Source organism: Bison bison, unplaced genomic scaffold (genome assembly GCF_000754665.1).
Source record: "Bison bison bison isolate TAMUID 2011002044 unplaced genomic scaffold, Bison_UMD1.0 scf7180017864331, whole genome shotgun sequence".
Classification (NCBI taxonomy): domain Eukaryota; kingdom Metazoa; phylum Chordata; class Mammalia; order Artiodactyla; family Bovidae; genus Bison; species Bison bison.
Genome location: NW_011494903.1, coordinates 10380694 through 10400374, shown reverse-complemented (window position 1 = coordinate 10400374; position 19681 = coordinate 10380694). Strand labels below are relative to the sequence as shown.

General features: G+C 36.3%; 1 protein-coding gene across 1 annotated transcript in view; it reads left to right on the top strand.

Annotated features, from left to right (window-relative positions):
- Nucleotides 1-18582, top strand: part of LOC104998581 (chromosome unknown open reading frame, human C5orf22) — a 21206-nt gene extending 2624 nt beyond the window's left edge. Inside the window, exons 2-9 of the mRNA XM_010853840.1 lie at nt 372-517; nt 3230-3379; nt 5876-6305; nt 8422-8484; nt 8930-9051; nt 10404-10470; nt 12383-12522; nt 15879-18582. Of these exons, the coding sequence (XP_010852142.1) occupies nt 372-517; nt 3230-3379; nt 5876-6305; nt 8422-8484; nt 8930-9051; nt 10404-10470; nt 12383-12522; nt 15879-16011 (1251 nt within the window). The 3' untranslated portion in view covers nt 16012-18582. The remainder of the gene's footprint in view (nt 1-371; nt 518-3229; nt 3380-5875; nt 6306-8421; nt 8485-8929; nt 9052-10403; nt 10471-12382; nt 12523-15878) is intronic.
- Nucleotides 18583-19681: the final 1099 nt, after the last annotated feature.

Sequence of the window (19681 nt, the reverse complement as noted above, 5' to 3'; positions counted from 1 at the left end):
ATTTTGAGCATTACTTTACTAGTGTGTGAGATGAGTGCAATTGTGCAGTAGTTTGAGCATTCTTTGGCATTGCCTTTCTTTGGGATTAGCTTCTTGACCTGCCTACAGATTTCTCAGGAGGCAGGTAAGGTGGTCTGGTATTCCCATCTCTTGAAGAATTTTCCACAGTTATTGTGATCCACACAGTCAAGGGCTTTGGCGTAGTCAATAAAGCAGAAGTTATTTTTCTGGAACTCTCTTGCTTTTTTTATTCACAACTTGATGTGCTTCAAATTTTTTGAAGTTATGTTTAGCCTTGTTTTTCAGCCTGCAGTTGAGTATATACTCATGATTTCAGTGCCAATTCTGAATGTGTACATTATCTTTTACAGGTTCTGCCCTTTATATATCGGGCCATTGGCTCAAAGCATCTTCCTGCAAGTAATATAAGTTTTGTGCATTTCGATTCACATCCAGACCTCCTTATTCCTGTGGATATGCCAGCTGACACTGTATTTGATAAGGAAACACTTTTCGGGTAATACGTGATTTTGTTAATGACCTTTTTATGTGTCTGAAATACACTTTGCAATAGAATGATAAGCAGTTAAGAGAAATAGTTTTTGCTAAGCTTGTGAGTTTTGCTTTTGTTTTGTTTACCTTTTTTATTTTATTTAGAACAAGTATGGACAAACTTTCTCAACAATCCAGATAGTAAATATTTTTTAATTTTTTTTTAATTGAAGGATAATTGCTTTACAGAATTTTGTTGGTTTCTGCCAAACATCAGCATGAATCTGCCATAGGTATGCATATGTCCCCTCCCTCTTAAACCTCTGTCCCTTCTCCCTCCCCATCCCACCCTTCTAGATTATCACAGAGCTACTGTTTGAGTTCCGTGAGTCATACAGCAAATTTCTATTGGCTCTCTATTTTATGTATGGTAATCTAAGTTTCCATGCTACTGTCTCTATACATTTCACCCTTTCCTTGCTCCCCAGATAGTAAATATTTTAGGCTTGCTGACCATATGGTGTCTGTTGCAGCTAACTGTAAACACTGTGTAAACAAGTGTCAGTGGCTGTGTTCCAATAAAACTTTATTTGGAAAAACAGGTGCCCCAACCACTGTTTGCCAATCTTTGCTTTAGAATATAGAATTTTAAAAGTAGAAGACTTTAGAAATTATCTGGGCTAATTCTCTCTTCTCCCCTTTAAAAGTCTGATACGGAGGCCTAGGAAAATGTGTCTTGAACTCATAGTTCAATAATCGTATATGCAATGCATCTTAAATTTGTGTATCCTTTCTTCCAGTATTGAATCCCTCCAACCTCCCAATTTATTTTATTTTCAGGTCACAAATCCTATTGACTTTCGGTTATATAAAACCATAGTCACTGAATGGTGACTTACTAAGCACTCTTCAATGATAAAGTTCCCTGAAATCCTGTCATTGTCTTTTTACTGATGTGTTTATTACAGTGTAGCCTACTCCTACAAAATAAAAAATTACATAGCAGTTATTCTCTTGTTATAATATAAAACTAAAATATAGATGCTTGTGTGAATTAATTTTAACCTACTACATTTCTTTTAGTTGACTCTAAAACTGGCTCAGAACATTCATCTCTAAAGAAATGTGGTAGCCCTACCATTGTCCTTACTCTCTTCTATATTTAGAGGTTTTATATTTTATAAATTGAAAAAAATTATGAAGCAGTTATGATGACCATACAGTTAGTCATAGAATAGTAGTTTTAAAACCTTTAATGTCAGGATTTCTATATACCCTTAAAAATTCTTGAGTTTTTTTTTTATGTGGGGTATATTTAGTGATATTTACCATATTGAAATTCAAACTGAGACATCTAAAATATTCATTCCATGGGACTTCCCTGTGATCCAGTGGCTAAGACTCTGAACTCCCAATGCAGGAGGCCAAGTTTGATCCTTAGTCAGGGAGCTAGATCCTACGTGCTGCAACTAAATAAATAATAAATAAATAAATTAAAATATTTTTTTAATGTTAATTCATTTCAAAATAATAGACCTTTATATGTTAGCATAAATATTTTTATGAAAGACAAACATATTTTCTAAAGCAAAGGCGATCAGGGTAACTAAATTTTTGCAAATCTTTTTTTTTAATAATTTTTAAAATTTATTTATTTTTTAATTGAAGGATAATTGCTTTATAGAATTTTGTTGTGTTCTGTCACACTTCAACATTAATCAGCCATAGTTTGCAGATCTTTTTAATACTTGCCTTTATAGAAAACAGCTAAATACTCAAGATTCTGCATTCAGTCTGTTACCATATATTGTTTTGGTGGAAGTGTATGAAGAAAATTCACAAGTATTTTGATAGCCTTTCCAGCTGTTGTGTGTGTTTAGTTGCTCAGGCATGTCCGACTCTTTGCAACCCCGTGGACTGTAGCCTGCCAAGCTCTCTGTCCATGGGGATTCTCCAGGCAAGAATACTGGAGTGGGCTGCCATGCCCTCCTCCAGGGGATCTTCCCAACCCAGGGATCGAACCCAGGTCTCCCGAATTGCAGGCAGATTCTTTACCATCTGAGCCACCAGGGAAGCCCAGCTAATTGTGAATATTCTTTAGTACTGTACCAAAACTTCACAAATGTTCATTCCTTAAAGCTTAGTTGAAGTGTAGAATCCAGCAATTCACATTCAAGCCTGATCAACTGTGGTTTATCAATCAGTCTTCCTTGCAAGAAAAATGGTGTTCAGCTTGCAATTCACTTACAAGTGCTTTCCCTTGAGACAACCATGGTATTTCAAAGTATATTGCAGAAGTGCTTTCAGTGTTCTTCCTGTTTTGGCACACAGATTACTTTAAAATGTATGCTCAGGATCAAGATTTAATAAAATCATGAAAGACATGCTCATGCAAAACTGGATGGGAATGTGGGGCACTGGTGCTTGGTATTGATGAGTACAGTGACAGCTAGTAGAGTTTGGTGCCTTTGCCTTGATTAATCTTAGAACATCAACCACCATTGTTTTGTACTGTCAGCATATATGTCAATACAGTGAAAAAGAGAAGTAATGCCTTGGTGTTATTAGGAAAATAGTTTGGTCTAGTGGTCACACTGAAAAGGTCCGGGAAACCCTGTAAGGGCCCTTGGACCACGCTTTGAAACCTGCTATCTTAAAATATTCTTGTGAATGAAATTACATTTGGAAAAACCCACTCACTAATAGTTTTTATACTTCCTCTCTGTTTCTTTTCCAGAGAATTAAGTATTGAGAATTGGATTATGCCTGCAGTTTATGCTGGCCATTTTTCTCATGTAGTATGGCTTCATCCCACATGGGCTCAGCAAATCAGAGAGGGCAGGCATCACTTTTTAGTAGGCAAAGACACTTCTACCACAACAATCAGGTAATTTCCTCATATTCACGTGTATGAAAGGGAGTGGATACTTCTATCTCGTTTTGGAATCCCTGTAATAACTTATAAGCATCTCTACAAACAATTGGGGTCAGATTAGCCCACAACTTTTCCAAAAAGAGTTCTCGAAACACCAGGAACAAGTTTTCCAGTCTCTTTTTCACACACCGTTCATATTTTGTTGCTGGTCAAGTTGATTTTTGAATAAAATGATCTTCATCCTCTGGAACCCTGACTCTGTTGATAACTAACTCCATTAAATCATTGGTGTACCTTATAGAAATGTATTTAATAATACATTTTATTAGTTCCTTCCAATGTACATGTTGTTGGCTGAATTTAACAATTAGCATTGAAAAAGCAAAATTAATCTCATTTTGATTTCTTACATTCAATGGCTTAAAAGTCGATTCAGCGTTTTAATTTTATCAATATGATTAGCTTTCGATAATTATTTAATCTAAATTAAATAACAGCATCCTAAAAAAAATAAATAAAATAAATAAATAAATAACAGCATCCTTTGACTTGAGTTTTATGCACAACTATTTCTGTTGTGTAAGCTGTTTAACCAGTGTTTTGTGTTTCTTGTGATACTGTAATATCTTTAGAAATACCAGAATGTTCTTGGCTTTCTAAATTCTCTTGTTATGGAGTGAATGTTTTAAGCAGTGGAATCATAACTTCTAGAACCTAGAGGATAGTAGGAGGAAATGGTAATACATTGAAAATGAAATGCAGGCTTTCTCAATGAAAATGATACTTTTTATTTGATTTATTTATCTGATTTATTCTTAGTGATATTGATAATAAAAGTTATACATAATACTGGCTTATATGAAATAGTGTTAGGGTTTTTATTGAGTACTTCAATGAGTAGGCCTTATTTAACCTGTAACAGGTTTCTGCAAAGTCAAATCTCAGCAATCTGAAACAGACATTTGAAATTCAATGTGTAACAATAATATTAGGATGATGTTGATTATCATGATTTTAGTTAATCCTGCAAGTAAAAATGTATGGAAGAGACACACATACAGGTATGCAGCCTGAGATGTATGTGTGTGATGAGCAAAGTAAGATATTCCTTATTAAAGAAAAATACCCATTTAGGTTGGTGGATACAGCATTGGTCTTTCTTAGGGTGGTGCATGTGTGCTAAATCACCTTGGTCGTGTCCAACTCTTTGCAGCCCTATGGACTGTAGCCCACCAGGCTCCTCTGTCCAAGGGATTCTCCAGATAAGAATACTGAAGTGGGTTGCCATGCCCTTCTCTAGGGGATCCTTCCAACTCAGGGATCGAACCCATGTGTCTTATGGCTCCTGCATTGGCAGGCGTGTTCTTTTCCTGCTAGTGCCACCTGGGAATCTTAGGGCGGTACAGTTATTAATAAGCTTGAATATTGGTTTTATTATGTCGTTATTTTTTTTTAGGACGTTATATCTTTTTAAATATAAGGCAGTATATGCTGAAGAGGGGTGGATGAGAAATAAATATTAATACCATCATTCTAAATTGGATAGGTCCTACCCCAGAAGAACCATTTGGTGTCACTGTTCAAAGTACTTACGAAGGCATAGTACAGTTGAAAAGCTAAGAACATGCTGTTATGTCTAAAATCAACAATCTGTAACTTGTAAAATGCTGCACAAGATTTTTTTAAGTTGCTTTACATATTAAAATATTACAGTTATTTGAAATTTAATAAGGCTTTGAAATATGTCAGAGGGAGTTTCTACCAAAAGATATTATTCCCAGGTATAATTTTTCTCTCAAGTGATTTTTTTGGATGCAGTTCCAGCTGGTATGACAGAGATCTAAAGCACTGGCTAAACAGGATCTTTCATTTCTTTTCTCCAGTTAGAGTTTACCATGTGCAGTCCAGGGCCACTACGGCAGCCCTTCAGTTAAACCCCAAATAATTTCTGTCTTTTTGCTCCACCTTCTGTAGAGTGTGGCCTCTGAACTCAGAGTCCAGGTGGGGTTTGCTGCCACCGTGTTCACGTGGCAGTGCTCTCCACGCTTCTCTTCCACTCACGACTTTCAAGCAGAACTGAGTCAGCTGGCCACACCTAGCTGAACAATGGTGTGAGTGCGTGCTCAGTCGCCTCAGTTGTGCCCAACTGTTTGCGACCCCATGGACTATACTGTCGTGGAGTTTTCCAAGCAAGAATACTGGAGTGGGTTGGCGTTTCCTAATCCAGGGGATCAAACCCTGACCCAGGGATCAAACCCGGGTCTCCCACATTGCAGGCAGATTCTTTACCATCTGAGCCACCTAGCTGCACAGTAGGCTACAAAATATGGTCTTTGGGCAGTTGTGTGCCTAGCTAGAAATTTGAGAACCCTGTTTCCAGAAATTACAAATATTAGAGACACCTGTCAGTTTTTGTCAAGTATGTCCTTTTTTGTATTTCTGAAAGTCTATATGTTGCCAGCTAATTTGTCCATTTGTCTTGAAAGTAATTTTTTTCCTTTAATCCAGGGTTACAAGTACAGATCATTACTTCCTAAGTGATGGTCTTTATGTAACTGAAGACCTGCTGGAGAACCCAAAACCTTTACAATTGGATGTAATTATGGTAAAACCTTATAAACTCTGTCACAGTCAAGGAGAGAATGATGCAGTGTCTTCTGCTAAGAAGCCAAAGCTAGCCCTGGAGGACTCAGAGAACACTGCCTCTGCTAATGGTGACTCTTGTTCAGAAGGACTGGGAAAGGACACAGTGACACAGACAAGGGACCACACTTGCCTACAACCATCATGTTCATGTTCTTCTGAAAGCCACGAATGCCAGACTGCAGTTAGCACCGGAGAGATTCTGGAAATTTTAGAGAAAAGGGATGCATTTGTTTTAGATATTGACTTAGATTTTTTTTCAGTCAAGAATCCCTTCAAAGAAATGTTCACTCAGGTAAATGTGGTGTTTTAAAAATGTGCAGTCAAAATCCAGATATAACTTTTGACTTCCCCCAAATATAACTGATAGCTTGCTAATGATCAGAGCCTTATTGATAATGTAAACAGTAAATTAACGCATATTTTGTATATTATATGTATCATATACTGTATTCTTAAGGTAGAGAAAAGGTTGAGAAAATCATAAGGAAAATACATTTATAGTACTGTACTGTATTTATCAGTACTATACATCTATGTCGTGTTTAAAGATGAACCTATATGAGTGTCTTATATGATATGAAACACTGCTACATATATTACTAACACCAGATGTCAAAGATGAAAAGATGTGATGAAGTCATTTATTTACAGTTACAGTGATTCATGCATTGATAACAAGGAAGCAGCAATGTGATTGTTTTAGGTAGCCTAATATAATCAATACAATTACTTCATGGTAGCCTAGTCTGTACACTAATGAATGAATCATTATAAAAATTTTACAGCATATTATGGTCATATTCATAATACAGTATTAGAAATGTTGTTATATAGTTTTCAATACCACTTACCTGTGATAAGTCGATATGCAGTTTCTCCAGTTAGAGAGGCATGTATTCCTTAAAATGTAATTCTTTGAAAGCCAAGTTATAAAGTGATAGGAAAACTAACATATTAGTAATTTTATATTAAATATCATTCATCTTATGCCTATGTAAGGATAGGTTAGTATCTACATACATTTTATTCATTCATGACATACCTAACTTTTTCTTAATTTTTGCAATATTTCTAGGCTGTACAGTTGATCTGCAGATTTTTTTTCAAATCGTTGTGAAGCTCAAAAATCTTTTCCTCTATACTGAAAAATATCCATGTATAAATGGTCCTGTGTGTTTCAAACCCATGTTGTTCAGAGGGCAACTGTAGTGTAACCTGGAGCAAGAGTAGGGGGACCTTGAGTGCCCTCCCAACTTGCAAATAAGAGAGAAAAATTGCCCTCTGTTTCTTTCCTGCTATTGTGAATGTACCAGTAACTATAACTTCCAGCGTTCAGAATTATAAAATGACTTTAGAGATGTTTAGAAAACATGAGAATGGGCATACCTGGAAGCTAAAAAACCTGACTTTATGAATTTATCCTACAAGTATACGCACCAAATATTTGTAATGGGAATTTCTAAAAGGTTACATAAGTGACTTAATGGCAGTTACTTCTTTTCCAGGGCTATAAGGAAACCTGGGAAAGTGGGAATTTTGTGTCCTTTACACCCTTTGGTGCTTTTGAACTTTTTGAAGAGCATGTATTATACTTATAATAGCTATTTTTTTTTAAAGAACATGTTTGGTAGTCAGAAAGATCTAAGTTCTGTTTGTTACTTGTACTGCTTATTAGCTGCATGACCTTGGAAAAGTTACTTAACCTTTCGGATCCATGATTTCTTCAAGTATAAAATCAAAATAATAATCATACCCAGTCACAGAATTGTTATATGAGGATCGTGCACAGCACTGTGCTTAAGGAATTTTAGATCTTGCCTATAGACCCTTCCTGACAATGCTCCTAAATGGGGCCAGGTAGACCTGCCTCTAATGGGGCTGCCTGGATGTGCTAAATGAGGACAGACATTCTCCTGCGAAATCCTCCCATTGTATCTGTTTGTACTCTAGCCTTCTCTCCTGTGGCTAGGGAATGGACCGCAAAGTGAATGTGGAGAGTTTTGTTTTGTTGTTACAAAGATACATATATTTCCTGTACACTTGATCTTAGCCAAAAGGCTGAGAAATGATTGTATTTCCTATACATAGCTAAAATCTGTTTAGATGTTAGGATGTATCCATTTATAGAGTAGAACAGTATTAGAAACATTTTCATTCATTACCTATTGGCCATTAAGTCTTCCATAATTAATATTTATACATTGTTATCATGCCCAGATGAATAGTTACCCTAAAGAAGGGATAATATTTACAATGAAATAATGAATTACATTATTCCCTGATTTCCCAGACTTACCTTTAAATGATTATCTAAGATATTCTTGTATCAATGTCATTTTTTACTTAAAGTATATCATTGAAAAATTTATCTTTTTTCTTCTATATGGATTCTTTGTTTTGGTTTCCAGGAGGAGTACAAAATCTTACAAGAGCTGTACCAATTTAAAAAGCCTGGAAGCAACCTGACAGAGGTATCCTTCGTTTCTTTTGGGCTTGTCTAAAGGGCTTCCCTTTAGCGGTAAAGAATCTGCCTGCCAATGCAGGAGACACAGGTTTGATCCCTGGGTCCACAAGATCCCCTGGAGAAGGGAACGGCAACCCACTCCAGTATTCTTGCCTGGGAAATCCCATGGACAGAGGGACCTGGCTGGCTACAGTCCAGGGCGTGACAAAAGAGCTCGATGCAACTTGGTGACTAAACAACAACAATCTATCACATAGCTAATAATATCTTAGATGATATTAGAGTACTCTCAAACAACAGCCCCAAATCTTGATATGTGTTTCTTGGGGAAACCCATGGTTAGTACTTGAAAATCATGTGTTAACTGATTGAATTGAAATTTTCATTGTAATGGGATTTCACTTATTTTTTGAAAGTAACTATATAATCTCAGCTTTTCAATGTGCTTAAAGGAAGATTTGGTAGATTGTGTTGATAATCGAATTCATCAATTAGAAGATTTAGAAGCTGCTTTTGCTGATTTGTGTGATAGCGATGATGAAGAAACTGTACAGAAATGGGCTTCAAACCCTGGGTAAGACTCTCAAATTTTTTTTTTCTTCAACTCTACTGTATTTTAGTCCTAGATATATTGCTAAATTTGCTAGATAAATTGCTTTTTAAAAATTCGTATCTTTCGCTATGTGTATTACCTATTCAAAATATTCAGTGCAGTTTTCACTTTAAAATAAAGTGTTCAGAAACATCCCTGAAATATAAATATAGAACTTTATTGTCATTAAGGAAAGCAGTGGTATAGAAGAATAAACCATCATAATATTAATCCTATCAGTAACTACTAATTAGGCACTTTAACATAAGTTAGTTTTTTCTCTTTAGTAGAGGGAACTAAATCTAAAAATGATTCCCCCTCTTTGAAATTATGTTGGAAGAGGGAGTGATAGAAATAAGTCTCAGAACATGATTCTCCCCAGAAATATTTTGTGTACCTACTATTCTGTGATTTTGTGAAGTCTCAAGCCAAACTTAAGCTTAAATCAAACAAAATAGACAACTTTAGAATCCTGAATCTAGCCCACAGATGGAGCCACCTTCCACTGAAACCCACCCATCTGCTGAGCACGCTTAGCTCTTCACCACCTGCAGGCAGTTCTGTTACAGACATGAAGAAAAAACAAAGGAAAAGTAAGATAGCAAGAAAAGTCTCCCCAAACTTAGCATGCCCCCAAAAGGGTCATACCCTCAGCATGAACAAGTCTTCACTGTTCCTAAGGAAGTAGAAGAGGTGGGTGACTAGGGTCCAGAACCCCAGAAAGTGTCGTTAATAAGAAGGAAGAAGTAACAGGATCAGTGGGTAGACAGGCCTCCATACCTCCATTTTTGTTTACTTTTTCCCTCCCAACAGATGAGTGGGTATTGGTAGAGGAGGCGTTAAAATACTCGAAACATTAATTAATCAAGGCTTCCAAAGAGTTCCACCTATATTAAATAACTTAAAAGCACCATTGTTATTATATCAAATGGTATAGAACTTTACCAGTTATAATTGTATATGTGAATAAATATGTCCTGCATTTTTTTCTCAGTTTTTGGGAAACTCTTCATCATGGTACGCTAAACACTTACTGCTGATCAAAATAATTAAGTCATGGTAGAGTTTTCGTTCTTAAAGAGGAAAATCTCAAGTTTCTTGAGTGTTAATTTTCAATCTTCATTACAGTCTGTAATCTTTTAAGTAAGAAAACAGCAGGGAACATTTATTTCTTAATATTTTAAGATGATATTTGAACAACTCTTATCTTTCATTTCCAAAACATCATATAAAACTTATTGTTAATGGTAAATTTTAAGGGTAATATATCATTTGCTACTGTCATTTTAGTTTTGAGGTGGTGTAATGTTTAATTGAGGGGTTCTTTTTTCCAGAATGGAATTACTAGTTCCACTGGTACAGAGTTTGAAAAAACGGATGGAAGCACCGGACTATGAAATGGTAAATGTTTATATTGAAGTATAAAATTGACCCTTTAAGAAAGGTACTTTTGTGGCTAGAAAAATGTGCCCTCTGTTAAAGTGATTCACTTTTATTTGTATTCCTGGAAAGTATGAATGGACATTTTTTTTTTTGTGGAAAAAATATATACTTTTTAGAAGTCAGAATACTGGAAAAGCTTTCCAGGAAAAACATGCTTTTGCTAATTTTATATATGAAGTAAAAGTGCTGTTGACTTTTTACACTTGATCTTAGCCAAAAGGCTGAGAAGTGATGCTGTGGGCTTTTTAATTTTGTCTATGATCAGATATCCCTTTGCCAGAGAAAAGAAAGTATACAGTTTCTAAATTTGCTCATTCTTTATTTGTTCATTTTTATGCTCCTTTCACATTTCTTTCTTTCCTCTCTGAAAACTTTTCTGGTTAAAAAACCAAACAGACAAAAGAAGGCATTGTGGCCAGCACATCTTAACTATATTAGCTGTATAACTTTGCACAGCAAATCTGAGCAGAATGCCTCACCGGCTCCCTGAATACTATTTTAAAAGAAGATGCCCTTAATGATAATTTCTTTATTTTTATATCATTTTGCAATATCTGAGTATAAATTTTCCCATTTGAAATTCAGGTGCCCTTTTCTCAAATTTTGTGCCAGAGCTGAGACCACCAGTTCTGCTTCTTTTACTTGTAGTGTTTATTTAATAAATTGTGGTTTTACTTTAGTGTTTTGTTTAGTTGTGGTATATAATCAAACCACCTTATTTGAACTGAAGTTTATGTATTGATTTAATGCTAGTTTTGTAGGAATAGAAAATACCAGCAAAAGACTATTTGGTTAAATCAGAGCTAACTCAAAGCTCGCCCTTTTTTTTTAATGGCAAACTTTAAAAATGATAGAAGACTCAGGGTTTAAAAGTGCTTTGAGCTCATATGATATTATTGAAAGTATCTTCATGAAGGTCTACTTTAGTCATTACTTTGCATCTGAATTTTCTGGTGAGGGGGCAAGAGTTTTGTACACTGTTTGTTGAGAAAAAGGATGGCGTAGGCCTGGTAGCAGATTATGTAGCCAGATGCGATATACCCATAGCTGCAGGATTAGAACACTAAGTATTTTGATCATTTTAGTAGAAAATGCAAAGTCTCTCTTTTTAGTGTATTGACCAATCATTGCCAGTTAAATCTTTGATGTGTATCCAGAGCCTCCAGTAATAAAGTAAATTAGTGGGTTTTTCCCATGCTTTGCACTTATGTACCCTAGACAAAACTATAATACATTTGAATTCCACTTTTTAAAAGTTTAAAGCAGGGGCTGCAAAATGTCAGCCTGTGGGCCATTTCTTGCTTTCAGGCATATTTAATTTAGTGCTAAGACTGAAACACCATTTACATTTAAAACACATGTATATCAGTATATATGGTTATACATAAAGCATAGAAACTCGAAACAATAGGTTCAATAAGGTAGGAGAAAGACTTTCATCTTGTATCCTCTTGAAGCTTTAAATGTAGTACTTGTTGGATGTATTTAAAAAGTAAAATAATTTCTTGAAAGAAAGGAAATGTGAGAATACTATGTATAGACTTTTAAAATCTAAGTAAAATGAATAACTTGATAGAAAATGTAAATTGTCAAAATAGACTCAAGTAAAGACAGAAACAGAGTGAATCTACAATTATAAAATAAATTTTAAAATTGTTCCTAGAAAAGGCATCAGGCCCAAACAGGTGTACAGGCCAGTTCTTCCAAAACATCAGAGAACAGATAACTTCTGTGGCATGGAAATTGTTAAGGAAAAAGCAATCCTAATCCACAAAAATATTAAAAATTTAGTCATCAAGGCCATTAATGGTTAACGAGTCTTCTAAAGACAACAACATTACCATGTAATTTTTAATTGTCTTATTTTCAGGTTCACCAGGCTGGTCTAACCTGTGATTATTCAGAACTCCCTCACCATATCAGCACAGAACAAGAAATTGAACATCTTATTCAGTCTTTGCATACTGTTCTAAAAAATTTCCCAAAACCTACTCTAGTGACAATTGCAAGGTAAGTGCAGTAGCTTGAATAATGGCCCACCAAATATGTCCACGTCCTAATCTCCAGCACTTATGAATATGATGCCTTATATGGCAAAAGGGACTTTACAGATATGATTAACTTAAGGATCTTGAAAATGAAACGATTATCCTGGATTATCTGGGTGAGCCTAGTGTAATCACAAAGGTCTGAATAGGAGGAAGTCAGGAAGGTCAGAATGAGAGAATGGAGGATGCTAGACTGTGGACTTTGAAGATGGGGTTTGAACTGAAGAGTGCAGGAAGCCTCTGGAAGCTGGAGAGGCAGGGAAGCAGATTCTTTCCCTAGAGCCTAGAGAAGAAATACAGCCCTGCCAGCACCTTTGTTTTAGGACATCTGACCTCCAACAGAATTATAAGATGATGAATTTGTTTTACTTTAAGTCACTAAGTTTGTAGTGATTTGTTACAGTGGCAGTAGGAAATTTAAGTCTCCATAGATGAATCTAATGATTACTAATACAATAGTTCTTACCAACTTTTTACCTACTCAGCTCAAAATTCAGGTGTTATATTTTCTTTTTCCTATTGGTGGTGGCTGGCAAACAGCATACAATTCCTGTTATCTTGTCTTTGAAGTTGGTGATGTTATTCAGTTGAACATAAGAAATTCCAATATCTGTGTGCTACAGATAAATAGCTGCTGCCATGTTTTACATTTGAATGTATAAATGTGCTGAATAGTTATAGCAGTTTAATAAAAATTTCTGTATTAATCTTTGGCCTCATTCTTCATGGAACTGTTTCTAAAATAATACTTTAAATGTTCAGGCAAGTTATAGTTACTTATTTTATGACAACTTTTTTGTGACTCTCTTTACCATTCGTAATGAATTCATAAATAATCTAATCTACATACACATAGGGCTTCCCTCATAGCTCAGTTGGTAAAGAATCTGCCTTCAATGCAGGAGTTTGATTCGTGGGTCAGGAAGATCTGCTGGAGAAGGAATAGGCTACCCACTCCAGTATTCTTGGGCTTCCCTTGTGGCTCAGCTGGTAAAGAATCCGCCTGCAATGCCAGAGACCTGGGTATAATCCCTAGATTGGGAAGATCCTCTGGAGAAGGGAAAGGCTACTCCAGTATTGTGGCCTAGAGAATTCCATGTACCATACAGTCTATGGGGTTGCAAAGAGTCGGACACAACTGAGCGACTTACACTTTCTTTCTTTCACATACACATATAACTTAAATATATTTAGATGGCATGTACAATGTGTGGATGATGTAATTGTCTTAGTCCGTTCCGGCTGCAATAACAAAAATACCTTAGACCAAATAGCTTATAAACAACGGATATTTCTCACAGTCCTGTAGACTAGGAAGTCCAAGATGAGAGTACCAGCAGAATCACTGTCTGGTGAGGACCTGCTTCCTGATTCATAGACAGCCATCTTCTCTCTGTAACCTCACGTAGAAGGAAGGGGTGAAGATGCTCCCTGGAGTCTCTTTAATAAAGGTATTAATCTCATTCATGAGGACTCCACCCTCTGACTTGATCACTTCCAAAGACCCCCCCACCTCCAAATATCATCACATTGGAATTAGATTTCAACACAGGAATTTTGGGGGCACATAAACATTTTAGTTTATAGCAATAACCTACCTACACATATAATTTAAATATACATTAAATATATACACACACCAAAAAAATAATAGCACAAAGGAGAAAGAGTAATTGATGATAAAATAATACATATTAAAATGCCATGCCAAACTGGAATCTTTACAAAGAGTCACTAAATGTAACAGTTAAAAATGCAGACAGATCCAGCCAGTTGTGTTGCCCACATACCGTGAATAGCACTACTATAGGAACATGGTTATTCTAGTCATAGCAAGCTCTTGATAAAGTTCTGAACTTAAAGTCTAATCTTCCCTCAGTTCACAGAGTATCTGCATTCCTGGAAAATTTAGTTTAATCCATTTCAAAAATACAGAAGACTATTTGTAGAAAACTATTAAAAATAGGCTCAAAAAATTAAAACCAAATTTTTCACTTATTTAAATGCTCCATGGACTTTGGAAACTGCAGGACACAGGAAAATTCATATTCATATTGCAGTAGTATCCTACATATTGCAAACACAATATGCAGACCCTCTCTCCTAATTGTTATTGTGACAAAAATATACCTGCAGATTTCCAAAACTCCTTCCTGGGGGTTGCTCCCATCAGGAGCTACTCTAATACTGTTTTCAAGAAGCCAGAAATCTGTGTGAAAGCATCAAAGTGTCCCTGTTTGTTAAGGCTAATAAGTTAAGCTTTTACATATCATGCTTTCTTCAAGGTCTTTATCCATATGTATATGTTAGACATTATTTAATTTAAAATTGCTCTGTGTCATTTATCATGTTACATGTTTACGTCAAGCCTCAGATATAGCCTAATCACCATAGAATGAAATGAGCTCATCAGAAGTCTTACAGATTATTTCTTTAGGTCTAAAATACTTCAATAAGGAGTGGGCTAGATAACTAATTTCATTTCCTTCTATAAACATTCCCATGCCGTTTTCCAATCTAGTGGAATTTCCAATGGCTTTCCTCACCCTAGTCTAGAACCAGGAGGCACTGTGAAATCATTTTAGATACTAACTCAACTAAAATTTTCAACAGCATTGTTACTGGCTGGTGCCACCCAAATTGTAGTCAGTGATTCTAGAAAGACTCAAAATACAGATTCCTGCCCCATACCTCTTTGCTCTTTCCTCCTTAATACTACCTAGGAGACTAATCCCAACACCAGCACATCCGCACATTTCATTTTGGATGATCTTGTACACTTGTGTGGTGAGCAGATTATTTATAGAGGCAGAACCCTTTTATCATTTGGAAAGCCTCTACCCTCATAATTTCTTTCCTGTTTGTAGACATAATAAAAGAACGTGAAACATGATGCCCAGTCACTAACATAATTAGCACCAGTGTTCCCAAGCAACGTCTCCCTCACATGGAAACAAGGGCCTCGTATTAAGCACTGGGGCTTTGGAAATGTGCTTTACGGTGTTGAATCCCATCACCAGCACATACAGTATGTGACCCATGCAGGTTAATCCTTCTCTGTTTGACTCCTTTAAAGGGATGGTATCTATTTCATAGAGTTGCTGAGAAGGTTAAAGAACATAAAACATGTAATGCACCTGACATATAGTAAAGGTTTAGTAGCTTTCAACTATTATTATTCCAGAATTGAATACAGCTTCATTTTTACTTTACATTGAATTCAATACACACAGGCTTTTCCTCACTGCCCAGTATGATCTCATTCTACTTATGTATATTTTTCTTTTCTTTCCTTTCTCTTTCTTTTCTCGGTTCCAGGTCAAGTCTGGATGATTACTGTCCTTCTGAGCAAGTTGAAACCATTCAAGAAAAAGTCCTCAGTGTGCTGCGCTCCCTCTACGGGGCTCTAGACATTCACCTGATGTATTCAGCAGAGTCTACTGCACCTTGAAGCATCACAGCACTAGACTCCTGTTACAGCTTGATGGAGTAACAGGGTTTTCATTAACTGATTTTCAAATGAGTCTTCCAGAGAATACCTTAATAGTATTGAATAACTTTCCATTTAAAATTTTTCAGGTATTTTGAATCTCCAAACAGATATCACCAGTTGTTGAATGATGGCAGATTTTTTTGGCATCAAGCTTACCCCCAAGTGATGGATCTTATGCTCATCTTTCTTCCTATCCATCAGTCATCTTCACTTTTGTGATGGGTTTTTCCTCTTTTCCCCTCTTCTGCTTAGGTCGGTTGGACTATATGAGATTCATTCATTCATTTATTCATTCATTCAGCCAACGGACATTTTTTGAACTCATGCATGTGCTGGTCATAATTTAGTGCTGATTATATGGTTACAAACAGAATAGACAAGGCCCCTGCCCTCCTGGTGGACAGCTAAGAAACATATTAAGGATTGTGAGACATGTTATGAAAGAAAGGAGAACCACAAACATGTTTAAGTGTACTATTAGTACTCAGGGCATCCTGGCCTTACAGGAAGGTAACATTCTCAAGCTACTACTGAAAAAAAGTAAATAGATAAACTTGACAGTCCATGAGTGTTTCCAGGATCTGGCCCAGCTTTTACGGAATGCTTTCAACATTGTTGGTATTAAGGAGGTCTATTTGAGTAAATTCAATTAAACAAAAAGTAACTTTTCTTTGCTAATCAATAAAATCCCCCAGGGTTTTTATTCCTCCAGATGGTGAGTATGGGAGTCAAATATCCTTATAGTTCCTAAATGCCACTTCATTGGCAGTCTTGGTTGATAATTTTTTCAAATAAACCAGCTTTTTATGTAAATAGTAGGGAAAAACTTGAGTCCTTGATTCTGATATCATAAATACCCAAGGATGTAACTGCCTTCCACCTGCCTCTCCATTAGTAGGAGAGCCTCCCTAAGGTACTCTTGATCATGAAACTTTTTGTTTACATTATTTGCCAATGTCTTCCTCTCTTCAGTATTCCTCATGTTCAGTAATCATTTTTAAACTGCCTTCTTGGTTTCCTTTAAAAAATAGGATGTCATTTAAAGAAAAAAAACCCATTCAGTCCTCACTTTTTTAGCACAGCAGTCGTTTTAATTTTTGCACGTATCTTTCAGGACTTGCACAGGTGTTTCTTTTGGGTTGCATGTAGCTGAAATTAGTGTTTCCTGACTTAATACCCAAGGTCATGTTGCCATTGCCAGTCAGTAGATGGCACCAGATCCCCTTTTTCCAATGATTGTATTTTACAGCAAACCTTTCTTGTCCCTAAGTTGATTTCCCAAGACTGATAAGTATAAGTGCTTATTTCTGTGTGAAAAGCAAAGCAAAGTGATTTAGCCTTCCATTTTGATAGAACATTGTATGCCAGAAAGTGTAATTTCCCTGTAAAATCAGAATTGCAAAAAGTGCTATTTATTTTTCAGTGTTGAAAAAATTTTATTACAGTTCTGTAAGTGAGGTTGCTTTTATAAGTAAATTATTTTGCCTGCTAAAATAAATTAAAAAGTGTGTTAAGATTTTAAAGATTTAAAACCAAACTATAGAACTAATTAATTGTATTTGGTCTTGGGGTGTTCCTAGCATTGATCTTGTAAGTCTGGTTTAATAGTCATTTATTATGGGTCCTATGAACTCAGATGAAGTTCGTCTTTAAGTTCGTCTGAAGTTGTTTTTAACTCAGGTAGAATGAAAGGGCATCAGTTTCCTTTTTAAGAACATTGACATTGTTCTCATGCTCTGTAATTCTCTTTGAAGAATAAAATTCAGTTCCTACTTGTTAAGTGGAACCAACTTAGTAAATTATGTCTCTGCACATTTCAAATAGGAAGGTACTTAGTTTATCAAGACATCCATCATTTCTATTCTAAGTACCAATGAGGAATACCACAGTACAGTGCTTTGAATTATGTACAAATATCACTCAAGCATGGGATTTTGAGCAGCTTTTTGAAAAATGTGACTTAAATATTAGATTAGGCCATAACTTTGGTAACTGACAAGTATATATTTCTCAGTATCTAGGGGGAAATTTTTTTTAATCTAGAAATTTTTTTGTAGACATCTTATCTTTGTCTTCTAGGTTCCCTGGAAACTCTTAGTCAAAGGCCTTCACTTGTTATATGATCTTCTCTCCAAATCTTCATTTTAGTAGTAGTGGCCCCAGATTGCTGACAGTATATGCATCACACTGAAAATAGTTTATAGTATATTTCTTAGTATAAGATTTCTCACTTACCAAACTTAATAGAAAGCATTTTCATAAAACAGGAAATTTTTGTTAGACATCTTTCAGAAATGCTCAAGATACCTGAGGATCATGTGTGAAAATACTAACTGTGGGACTGTACTGTACCACCTGGTCGTCCTGCATTGCAGCACTCTCTTGAAATGCTTGTTTGTGAACTAACTGGTCCTGGACCACCTCTGTGGTTTTGTAGATCTAGCTGCCCTCATGGAATTCCAAACATCAGTGCCTTCTTTTCCTTTATTCTCATTTGAGTTCAACAAATGAAGTTAGAGTGACTACAAAGGTTTCTGTGGACTGTAATTCTTAGGAGAGAGTTCTCTGAACGGTGAACACTCTGGGCAGTCACTGGAAGGGTGTAGCTTATCATTACAGAGTAGTAAGCTGGCATTCTGTACATTAGTATCTTGTGAGTTCAGTTCCTATGATTCAGAAGCAAGAGCACGTTTCAAAGGCTGAGGCTATACAGTTTCACTTCTGTCAAAGACCTTCCTTTTTGAGTAGGCAGCCAGCCTTCAGCTCCAGCATTCCTACCATGTCTGTAACTTCAGACAGCCTTCACCAGCAAGCAGATCTCTGAAGCTCACTGATCAGGCATCAGCACTGTTTAGAAGCCTTACCACCCTAGTTGATGTGAATCATGCCAAGGTCAAGACAAGAAGTGTCATGACTGAAACAGAGCATCGTGGTAGGAGTGTGAGCTTCTGAGGGTGTCTGCCTGGCTCCAGTGCCCCCTTCTTCCAGCTGTATGACCTCAGCCTCAGCTTCCCCTTTACAGTGATATTGTGAGAAATAACACGAATAAAGCCCTTAGCACAAGAGCCATTCAGCAAACTGGCTTTTATTTGCAAATCCAATCCTATTTAGAGTATTCTGTGAGAGCTATTCCAGGTCTCAACTGCTCTTCTCATGCCTCCTAAACCCTGGTCTATTTAAACCCCACGTTAGCTTCCACTGTATTCCTGTGAATAGTGGAATTTCACTTTCTTTATTCAAAGAAGGCAGGTCCTTGCCCATAAGGAAAAAAGTAACAGAGGGCTTTAAGCAGAGATACTTAAAACTGTTGTCTTGAATTGGTACAAGCATCCTTTTATTCACAATTGTAAAACTTGTGTACTTAAGAGGGTCTGGGATATAAAAGCCTGCTGCAGTCTCCCTCTACCCTGTCCCTCCTGCTGCTGGTAGATAAAGCTAGAATCTGTGGAGAGAAAACTGTGATGGAGACTATGTTTGGAAGTTGCTACCCCCCACCACTTATAAGTTACCTTCATAGGGCCACTTTTGACATTGCTTGTTTGTTTATTTATAAGGGGCTTCCCTGCTGGTTAAGATGGCAAAGATTCTGCCTGCAACGCAGGAGACCTGGGTTCGATCCTTAGGTCAG